This window comes from Schistocerca serialis, chromosome 6 (assembly GCF_023864345.2).
Source record: "Schistocerca serialis cubense isolate TAMUIC-IGC-003099 chromosome 6, iqSchSeri2.2, whole genome shotgun sequence".
In the NCBI taxonomy this organism is placed as follows: Eukaryota; Metazoa; Arthropoda; class Insecta; order Orthoptera; family Acrididae; genus Schistocerca; species Schistocerca serialis.
Genome location: NC_064643.1, coordinates 389,213,348 through 389,225,376, shown reverse-complemented (window position 1 = coordinate 389,225,376; position 12,029 = coordinate 389,213,348). Strand labels below are relative to the sequence as shown.

General features: G+C 35.8%; 1 protein-coding gene across 1 annotated transcript in view; it reads right to left on the bottom strand.

The window, feature by feature from the left end:
- The window catches only part of LOC126483799 (farnesyl pyrophosphate synthase-like), a 50,663-nt gene extending 38,858 nt beyond the window's left edge, over positions 1–11,805 (bottom strand). Inside the window, exons 1-3 of the mRNA XM_050106977.1 lie at positions 11,456–11,805; positions 10,243–10,414; positions 1,019–1,159 (exon numbers count right to left, since the gene is read on the bottom strand). Coding sequence (XP_049962934.1) covers positions 1,019–1,159; positions 10,243–10,414; positions 11,456–11,652 — 510 coding nt within the window. The 5' untranslated portion in view covers positions 11,653–11,805. The remainder of the gene's footprint in view (positions 1–1,018; positions 1,160–10,242; positions 10,415–11,455) is intronic.
- Positions 11,806–12,029: the final 224 nt, after the last annotated feature.

Genomic DNA, 12,029 nt, shown 5'->3' with positions numbered 1-12,029 from the left:
ATGAATACTTGGAGTCATACTGAAAAAGGGTTGTGTATGTGAGCAGATTTCAACGGCTTTCATTGTAGTTGTGTCAGTATATTAACCGATATAAACTTGTGGGAAGATCTCACAAAATCAGTCAAAGGCGCAGAAATGGATAATCGATTTATTGGTGAATTCTGGAAAAAAAAAATGTGTAGAATCAAAGGAGCCTGAATTGAAAGTTCTCATAAAAACTATTCTTAGATCCTGCTCCACCATTCGGCATCACCACCAGGTCATATCAAAGGATGTTGAATGAATCACATGCGTACTGCTAGGTTTCTAACCAGCTGGGTCATTTAGTCAAAGAGTGTTAAATGATGCAACAACTCAAGAGAAGTGCTAGGATGAATAGAGACAAGCAATTTTTCCCGCATTCTGCCAGAAAGTTAAAGGAAATTTGTAAAATTTATATATAAAGTAAAAAAATTGGTTGGGCAATAATGGTGCAAAGTCCATCAACACAGGCAGTATATAGTGGCTTGCAGGGTATTTTGATGTAGATATAGATGTTAGCTCAAGTTCTATATTCCTTATTCTTTGAAAGGAAATTATTTATATGTAATTTCCATTCCATTACATCATTGTGGCACAGGCAAAATGATGCTAATTGCATTGCTATAGAAACAAATACAAAAACAATCTCAACATGGCTGTTGCGAAATCAGGTAATGCAATCAATGTTGCAGAAGGCAGGTTAAATCTGTGAATTCTTGAGCTGAAACTTTCATCTGTTCATTATCCTCTGACATTGTCTTTAAATGTGATTCATAAGTGTGATTGAGAGGCCACGTCTAAATTAATTTCCAATGCACATTCAGTCTAAGCAAAGGAATATGGCGATTCTTGTCTGTAAATTAGGTATGGTAATCTTATACAGATAACAGTAAACAACTACTTGCAGCTAATTTCAGTTTACTTATCGTACAAGCATTAAATAATCCAGCAGACAGTATGGTGCTTCTAAAGAACTAACAAGAACAAAGATACATACCATTTCAACACACCAGCCCATAATTTGCGCAAGACGAATATTCTCTTCAGTTCGTTGACTCTCTGGAGTAAGCATACGATAAGAATACACAAGAGCCAGTCCACGGTTTTTCTTTCCACCAGGAACATTGTATTGAAGAACCTGTAATTATATGAAAAAAGAATTGTGCATGGAAAAATAAAATAGTGCAGTTGTGTATATGAAACTACTGCCTGCTGTACATAAAATTACAGTTAATTAATGCTGTATAAAAATAAAACATTATGCATAAATTCAAGCCCATCACATATTCGGGAATCCTGCAGTTTATAGAATAAAAAACAGCATTTGAAAAAAGACTAATATGCAAGGCTATCTCAAGCACTAAGCATTTTGATGGCAAGTCTAAATATGTAATTATTATGGTATATTTACTAGTAAGATTTCAGAGCACTTTATATACATCAGACTTCTCTTCCAAAAATCCACACCATGGAGTAAGGAATTACATAGAAAATTTTAAAACTGAGAACAACAGACAGATAAGATTAGTGTATCCTGACAGATTGTCCACTAGCTATATGCTGCTTTTACTCACAAGTGTTTGCTTGTTTCAGAATAATACATTGTTGAAAAGTATTTGGACAAACATAATGAGTAACATACATCATTAATGAGGGATAAGCCATAAAGTTTTAATTGTCATCTCAGAAAAATAATGTTTCATAATTATTTTTAGTTAATTTGCAAGTAAAAGTCTGCATTCCTTGAAAGCAAAGAAATCCCTGTGTTACAGTACAGTTACAGAAGTCTTCATGTCTCTTATGTAAAACTTTCATTAACTTGAAAACTCCAGATAGGAATATCAACAAAGTAGGGAAAGATAGCTTGCTACTTATTGGAAAGAAGACGCAGTAAGTTGAAGACAGGCACAATTAAAAGACACTTATACAAAGCTTTCAGCCACAGTCTTCATCAGCAAAAGAGAAGCACATACCATTCATACGTACAAGCAAGCACACATGACCACCAACTCCAGCAGCTCAAGCCACAATGCCGATGGCATTCTGATCTGAGCTGCTGCAGTTGGCATTCATGTGTGTGTGTGTATGTGTGTCCATAGACCCATTTTTATGTGTTGACACATGAAGGTAGAGTAAGTCAAATCATTTAGTTCATTATTACATTTGTTTTCATCAGGACAATAAAAAAGACTAAGAAAACACATTGAAAATAATAATAAAGTAACACAATCACTAAGCTATAATTACACTCACAGACAGAGGTAAAGATACAATTTTCAGATCTTGTCTAAACAAATTTTTACAGAGTAAAAATGACCATCTTTTTGAGTTACAGACCACCAATTAATCTAATTAAAGCAACAAGATATATTGAATCAGGAATACACAACAATACATGGTAAATAATCTTGGCTATCTCTGCTGTACAATTCTTCCAGAGAGTAGAAACTTTTTTCAAGCAAGAACTCCTTTATCTTACTTTTAAATAGGTTAGGTTAGGTTCAGTCTTCATTCCATAGACGCAAAAAATGAGTTGATTCTCGTGGGTATGGAACATGTCAGAAAGTATAACATAAAAACATAAAACATTTGAATATAATACTCAATACCCTGATCATTTGTCAGGAGACTGTTGAAATAAGTGAATACAATGTGGTAAACGGGAACAGCTAATATTTGCAGAATTAACAATCTGTCAAAATGAAACATTGTTATACACTATACTCTTGACTGTTGTGACCAAGTGCTGTCAAAACTGAAATCTAATAGACATTTTTACTTAAGCTGGCTTAGCAGTCCCTACAGATTCATCTGTAGAGTAGAAATAGATGCCTATCAAAAAGTCTTTCAAACTCTGTTTAAACCACACTTTATCTGAAACCACGTGCGTAATGGTTGCTGGCAATTTATTGAGATTATGTGTTCCTGAATAGTGGCTCCCTTTGTGGACCAAGGCAAGTGATTTTAGATCTTTATGTAGACTGTTTTTATTACTAGTATTGAAAGTATGTATTGAACTATGGGTTGGAAATAAAGATATATTATTTGCAACAAATTTCATTAAGGAATGAATATACTGAGAAGCAGTGGTTAGAATATCAAGTTCCTTGAACAGGTTTCTACATGATGTTCTTGAATTTACACCACAAATGATTCTTATCATATGCTTTTGCACCCTAAAAACTTTTTCTCGGTTTGATGAGTTACCCCAGAATATGATCTCGTATAACATAAAAGAACGAAGGTAAGCAAAGTATGCAAGTTTTGTTATATTTATATCTCCTACATCTGACATCATTCTCACTGCAAATACAGACTTCTTTAGGCACTTAAACAATTCTGTGATATGCCCTTCCCAACTGAATTTAATATTGAGTTGTAATCCCAGAAATGTAAGACTGTCAACCTTTTTGATCTGCATGCCTTCTTATGTTATACACATGCTGGAAGGAAATCTCTTACAAGTTCTGAATTGCATATAGTGGGTCTTCTCAAAGTTTAATGACAGTGAAAATTTGATTAGCAGCTACTTCTAAATCTGTATTTGACTTGCTACTTATTGCAATGTTTGAATCATCTGCAAACAAAACAAACTTAGCATCTGGTAATATAACAGATGAGATGTCATTAATGTACACAAGAAAAAGCAATGGACACAAGATGGAACCTTAGGAACATCACATGTAATTAATTCCCAGTCAGATAAAGACTGACTGCTTACTGCACAGGTATTTTGCGACAACACCCTTTGTTTCCTGTTAGGTAGATAAGACTCGAACCATTTTGCAGCATTGCCGGTGACACCACAATATTCTAATTTACTTAAGAGAATGTTGTGGTTCACACAGTCAAAAGCTTTTGACAGGTCACAGAAAATGACAGTAGCCTCTAATTTATTATCTAATGAATTAAGTACATTCTCACTGTTAAGTGTAAATAGCTCTCTCTATATCAGAACCCTTAAGAAATTCAAACTGTGACTTGGACAATATATTATTTTCAGTCAGATGCTTAAGGAAATGCTTGAACACAACCTTTTCAAATATTTTTGAGAAAGCCAGCAAATGTGAAATTGGTCGATAGTTTGATGATATCTCTTTACCCCTCTTCTTGTAAAGAGACTTCAGCATATTTTGACCAGTCTGGAAATGTTCCGCTGATAAGAGTTTGATTCCATAAATAACTTAAGACTGAACTCAACTCGCTTGAGCATTCTTTAATTAACTTTGTTGATATGTTATCATATCCACAGGAATATTTACATTTTGAAGATTTTATGATGGATACTACTTCTTTGGGAGACGTGTCATTTCCATTTTACTGAAGTTATTTTTAAGGACTGGTCTCAGATACTCCATTGCATTGTTCACTGAACCTGATAACCCCAAGTTGCCAGAGACAGAAATGAACTACCTGTTCAAGAGTTTTCAACACTACATGCATTTGTAACCAATGTCTCATTTATTTTTGAGCTATCTGTTCCTCTTTCTTTTTAGTCCCACCTGCCTCTGTCTTCACTATATCCCAAACAGTTTTTATTTTGTTGCCTGATGTAATTATCTTTTTCTCATAATAAAGCTGCTTTGATTTATGGATTACTTGCTTCAATATTTTAGAGTTTTCTTTGTAATGCTTTACAATTCTAACACCAGAGCTGTTCCTAGATAGTAGAAACAGTCTCCTTTTTGTCCCACATGATATCTTCATTCCTTGTGTATTCCACGGTTTACTTTTTGACTTCTGTGTGATTTAAGTTACCTTTATGAAAAAACAATTTTTGAAAGAGGAGTTAACTTTATTAATGAATGCTTTGTATTCTCCATTTGAGTCAGAAGTACTGTAAACATCTATATCCAGTTCATGTCTTTGAACAATTTCCTGAATTTCTCAATTTTTGACTTATTTATTACCCACCTGTACTCAGATTTAATAGATTTTTTATCCTGACAAGTTTCAACATTTAACACAAGATGCTGCATGCCACGATCAGATAGTCCATTTACTATTGATTTTGTGATATGACTTTTTCCCCTAGATTTGTCTACAAAAATATTATCAATAGCAGTCTCAGAGCATTTATGTAACCTAGCTGCAAAGTTCACAGTAGGAACTAAATTAAATGATAGTGTTACGACTGCAATAATTGTTCCCTGACAGACATTTTCAATAAATCCACATTAAAATCATGAGCAATAGTACCTTATTACCTTATAGACACTTAATATTACTTGGAAGTGCATTGAAGATTTTGTGGTCATGTATTTTATGCGTGTTCGCACCAGAGACAAATTTTTCAGGTCACAGTGTATGTCACATTTCCTTCTTGTGTTATGATGATGATCAGTTTCATTTGTTTAATACCAAGAAGAATTATGAAGCATGAATGTCATGATTGAAAAGAAGTTTGTGAAGTAGTGGTTAGTATTCCAATTTGTTTAAGAATGTTGCGAGATGAGGTACTTGGTGGCACTCCACACAAAATTCGGACAACCTTTTTTTGACTTGTAAAGACTTTTTTCGACAGTGGTGAATTGCCCCTGAAGATTATTCCACAATACATAAATTAACAGAAGTAGCCAAAGCATGCAAATTTTGAGATACTGATGCCTCCAATTTTGGCGATTATCCAGATGGCAAATGTTGCTGAACTAACCCTTTTCAAGGTTTAATGGATGTGGTTTTCCCAGTTAAGCTTGTTATATGTATGCCCAAGAATTTCAAAATTTTACCCTGTGTGGCTGCTGCCTCTTGTGTCCAATGTTTACCTCCTGTGGGCTTTTGTGACCAGAATGGAAATGAACGTAATTGAGTCTGCTGATCTTTATTGATATAGAATTTACTGTGAACCAATTCAGAAAGTCCTCAAGTAATTGGTTGCATTTAATTCTAGATCAGGGGATGTCTTGCTGTCTATCACAATACTTGTGTCATCTGCAGACATTGTAAAGTTGCTTGCTTTGTTAGAGGACAAAGGTAGGTCATTGATATGTATGAGAAATAGTAGTGGACCACGGACAGAACATTGTGAAATCGCATAACTTACTGTTACCCAGTCTGACTCTACCCCTCCTACCTGCGTATTGTTACAATCTACTACTATTTTCTATTGTCTGCCCTGTAGATACAATTTGAGGCAGTTGCCCATTTGTCCTCAGAGTCCATAGTGGGATGCTTTCTCTGTAAGTATTGCATGACTGACACAGTTGAAGGCCTTAGACAGATCACAGAATATGCCCACAGGCAATGTCTTCTTTTCAAGGCATTCCAAAATGTTGTTGGTAAATGAAAATATAGCTTTGGTTGTGCAGATACCTTCTCTGAAAATGCATATATTAATTTTTTGACGACTTCAGAAAATGTAGTCAAAAGAGAGACAGCATGATGGTTTGTACATCTGAGGCATCACCTTTTTTACAGAGTGGCTTCACAATAGCGTACTTCATCCTATCTGGGAAGATACTTTGTTTCAGAGAGACATTTAATATCGTTTCAGAGAGGCGTTGAATATATGAGCTAGGATTTGACAGAACTGATTGCTGCAGACTTTCAGCAGCTTGCTGGAGAGGTTGTCGACACCAGTTAAATTTTTGCTTTTTAAAGAAATAACGGTTTTTATTACTTCCTGTACTGTTATAGGGGTTATACCTATGTGCTCTATTGAAATTTGGAAATGACCTTTCAGTATTTTTAAGGCCTCTTCTAAGGAGCCATTGTGTCCTGTTTTCTCAGAAACACAAAAGGTGCTCATTAATAGTTTTTGCCACAGTCTCTTGATTTTGTACTTGTCTACTGAGGTAATTTTTGCCAGTCTCACTCCTTATCACTTCCCATACTGTTTTGACTTTGTTATTAGATTTATTAATTCTGGAACACAGATACAAACTTTTTGACTTCTGAATAACTTCCTATAGTATTTTACAGTATTTTTATAGTGATTTAGCTGGTTGTGGTTATCTGAATTTTTTGTGGCAATGTACAGCTCTTGTTGCTTTTGCGTGCAATCTTAATACCAGCGGGTATCCAGGGCTTTTGGTATGTTTTGTGGTTTGGGTTTTATATATTTTTTGAGAGGGTACTATCAAATATCAGTGCCACTTCATTACTGAAAAGACTGTACTCGGCATTGGTATTTTTAAAATTATACAGTGGTCTCCAGTGTGTGGCTTGGAGATGTCATTTAGAAGTCTAAATAGTTTCACCATTAATTGTCCTATCTGTTTTCCAATTGGGGCCACTATCATTCTCATAGATACTTGCACTATTTATAGTGAAACTTTATTCGCTATGGTCATAGAAACCATTCAGGATTTGCCTGGTAGTTGTATCACCTAGGGAGGGCATCTAACTTCTTCTATATTGTTCCCTGAAGGTAATCTGTACACTGTTACTACTAATATATGGGAGTTATTCAAAAACAATTCTATGGGACACACCTCCAAATGTTGTTCTAAACAATAATTCTGCACATCAATTGCTCTACATGGGATATGGTCTTTTAACATAAATGGCAACCACCTCTTTCTTTAAAATTTCTACAAAATGATATTGCTAAGCAATAATTATTTAGCTCAAGTTTTTCTATACTAGAATTATTATGGTGCTCACTAAAGCACAGAACATGGGTATAATCTATACCTCATGGCTTATGGATATTGATTATAAGTCCATTGATCTTACTGCAGAGAACTCTAATGTTCTGGTGATAAATTGCCAGTTTTTGTGTAGCAGCAGCAGTTACATCGTTTTCTCTAAAAAATAAGTTTCAGTTGAAGGCCTGTGCACGGTATTTTCCACTGCCCATTTCTCCAATTTGGTCTGTTTCCACGCACTGATAAGACTGGAAGAAGCATGTTTACCTTTTCTTTTCTTTTTTTACCAGTCAGTTGTCCAAAATAGTCTGCCTATACCCAGTCCTACAATTTTCTTGTGTAGTGGCACACTCCTCATTCAAATCTGATAGTCCTTTGTTCCTTGCATTTGCACTTACATCACTAAATTATTGTAGCTACATGATTTTTCCCACACCAGTTGAGGTGAAGTTCATGAGTGGTGTAAAGTTCTCTACAAATTTCTGAGCTTTAATCCTATGAATATTTGCAAAACTGCTGCATATTTCTGCTTAATGCCTATTTTTAGCCATTCCTGCTTACTTACACATGAGAATTGTATTAAGTCATGCATGTGTTGAAGAACAACTACAATGCCGTTAGAATGCTTCAGGTGATTTAGAGCTGTTCTAAACACATTAGCAGCATACAAACCTTCATTTGTGCAGTGTCCATTGACACAGCACAGATCACAATGTACTCTTCCCTGGTTATTTTTTGAGAAGTACCTGTTACTGTTAAAGTACTTGGTCAATGGGAGCACCTGGTTTGATAAAATCTAGGGCACTTACCTCTTTGTTAACATTTTTAATTTCCCAGCTTATCAGCTAGCACTCTGTTCTCCTCGATCAATCTGTACATAATTTCTTGCAGTGAAAAGTTAAAGAGTGAAGGAAAATATGAAGAATTTAAGAAGTTAAAAAAACCCAGCAGAAGCAGAAACAAAAGTTTCTACAGTTGAGTCAACTTAAGCAAGGACTGTTATTAGAAGAAAGAAGAGCTAAAAATTGGGAGTGTTAGAAAACATAGGCAACATAAGCAAGGTACTGTCAACTATACCTGGAAATTTGAAGGTAGTTTAAATTTGGTCAGATGGATGTGCCTCACAGTTTAAAAACAAATATATTACTACTGCTGTACCTCAATTTCAATCATTTCATAATGTGGAAAATTGGAACTTACTTGCGACATCCCATGGTCAAGGAGCTCCGTAGATGGAATTGGTGCAATTGCAGAATAGTTAGTGCGGAATGCAGTAAAAAAGCGAAAATTCATAGTAGGTGATGCATCAATTTTCACTCCGATAGCTGCAAGTATCACAACTATGCACGTTTTTCATGTATCTATTGATGGAATTCGACGAATCAATGTGAAACTTAATCTGGCTCAAATATTTCCTTCAGCACCATCAGTACCAAACATAAAATGCATTCACTGCTTTCAGTGCAAGAACGGGGTACTACAAACATATCTGCTGTCTCTAAAGAATTTTGCTGCTGCAGATCATCATACTGAAGAAACTACAGAAAGTGTGAATATTGGAGACTGGTACAAAGTAGAATATGACAGTAAATTCAATGCTGGAGAAGTACATGCAGTTTCTCGAAATTCTTACTTAATCAGTACAACTGAATGTGCTGGTCACTATTGGAAATGACCTGTAAAATGTGATGAAATTATAAATGATGATGTCAATGCAAGAGGATATTTCCAGTTCTCTGACTTGAATTTACAATTCATTTTCCCATATGTCATGCTCTTATAATTTTTCATAGTGTTTGAAAAGTGAAATGTTAATGTCAAGTTTATATTATTTGGCACATAATGCCATATTTTCATTTCTCTGCTTGCAGGATAAAAGTTTTCCAACAAGAAGTAGCAAGTAACATGAGTCACGTAATATTAGTCACGCACCTTTTTCAATATATTACAATATTTCACATGGTATAAATATTTTTAGAAATCTGTAACTCTGTCATTCGAATGCCTACCTAATACGCATTTTCTGTGATAAAAACCAGATTCATACTCGTTATAGTTTGAGGACACTTTTGACCTAAAATGCACATTAGGAATAGGATGTCCCAAATTTGTAATATGAGTCACAACATAAATTACATTCTTGTTCTTTAATTTTAATGCTCGTCCCTGCTTAAATAACAGTTCACGATCTTTGCCCAAATAACACAATTTATGACGAAGATTTACAAAAGAAAATATGGGTTTATAGATTGATAACAGGTCAACATGATAAAACACTGATTTCAAAATGTAACATGAGTCACCATGAAATCTCCCAGCAGTATTGGAATGACGATGAATGTACAGTAATTCAGGCTGTTGGCTTTGTCTACTACATTGGCTCAGTCAGATAAAAAATTACAGCAGCACTCAAGGCCTCTCAGTATCAGTGGTAACTAACAGCAGTCTGTGCCCTGCACAATCAGCATATTTACAAAACAACAGGACATGACTAGGAGAAAGATATCTCCTTAACTCCGAAGTTAGGCACTTCTACAGGATCTGAGTATATGGTCTTCTCTTAAATTCAGCATATAGTGTTAAGTTACAAAGTGTGAGAAATAACAAGATTTTGAAGTTAAAATGATTGTACCTTGGCAAACCATTTTGTAACTTCCGGAACATCTAAGTGTCTTCCAGCATCCGTCAAATCCCGGACAACATCCGGAAAGAGGGCCATGAACTCCCTGCTTTCATCTTTGGTAACAGCAGTTGCACAAGCTGCAAGTGGGACTGCAGTTGAAGAGTGTGCAGTGGATAGTCCTCTGAAATTAAGTATTAAAGATGGAGTGTGCGAAACTGGATTCCCTGTGTTAATTTGGATAAAGTTCTGTAACATACATTAACAAATTGAATCTACAGTTTTAATATGGAGGCAAGCCACTATATGAATGATGTAATCAAAGAACACTAAATCACAAAATATTATAAACCTATGAAAACTATTGTTCTTTCATACAGTGAACACCAGAATGTTGGTAGAAAGTAGATACGTAACAAAGCTCTCAGCTTTGTCAGTATCTATATGTTCTGCAAAGTGCAGACTGCAGAATTATTTTGTTTCGTCGTACTTGATTTGTATAGTGATCATATTATAATACCTATGACCTGGTTTCTTGAAATCGAAACCGATTTTAAATCACAGCAGGTGAACATCGCACTTGGTCTTTTCGAAAACACATTGCGGGTTGGATTGTAAATTTAGGCATCATACTCGGTGGCTTTCGTCACCCTAATCACTTATCACTAGGTTTTCTTGCTGTGCAGTCGAATGCCCAATGTTTCACCATTAATGCATCCGCAAAGCAATGCCTACCGTAACGTTTGGAAATGGGGAGACTTTTATTCACATTATATCACATTATAGAGTAAGCACACACTGTGCGTAACGTTATCGAAACATCTGCGTCACTGCATTCTTGTGCCGGAATAACCATGCAGTTTATATACGTCGCACCGTTGCGTAGGGAGGGGGGGCTACACACACGACAGAATTTTTGCTAATTCACTGTAATGACTTCGGCAAGTGAAATTTGTGTTTTGGCGGCTGCTGGTTTTTCATGAGACGATGCAGCTTCAACATTGCCAGGTTCTCTTTGCAGTTAAACAGATTAATGCATAAAAAGTAGGTACCGGCAATGCAAAAAAATATGAGGAATTTTAAATCTTTAAAACTGCTAAAAAATGTAAGTCCTGTGTGTTCAAGTGCCGTCATTATATAGTGACTAAAATTTGAAACATTGTGTAGTTGGCTCCTTCTTTCAATAATAGTAAATCATCCTTCATACACTTTCTGAATTACGTACCTTGGATGCCTTCTCAAAATCTCCGTTTTACGGCGAAAGCCATTTTGCTGTCTTGCACCGTAGGTATAACCACTACTGTCTTTTCCTGTAAGTCCATCGTCACTTCTGAAAGCGCAAGACTGTCTAAACCCTCGTCCAATTTCTGGGCTTTGTTGTTTAAACAAGGCTGCACAGCTTCTTCGCAATGTACCAAGCATATTGGCCTAACTAATTTAACACACTATTTGAGTGCATTTAAATGACCATAAACAAAGGCACGGACTGTTTTAATATAAGCGAGTACTGCTGCTTTAGCATCCAACACAACAAACGCCTCCGCCTCGACTGAAGGGACGCTTAGCTCTGTCGCACATTTGTTTACAAGATGAACCCACCGGTTGGGTGGAGACCGGCTGCTCAGCCAATGGGCGTGTACGAACGTCACAGATGTAACCAGCCATTCCTGTGTTTCAGCGCGGCCTTTCAAATCGATCAAAGCAACGTCACAGGTGGAAGCAACAACTACGTTGACGATTGAAACAGTTACTGTGCCAGTATCAATGTCGATAACATGCCAATATCGTCGAAATTCTCG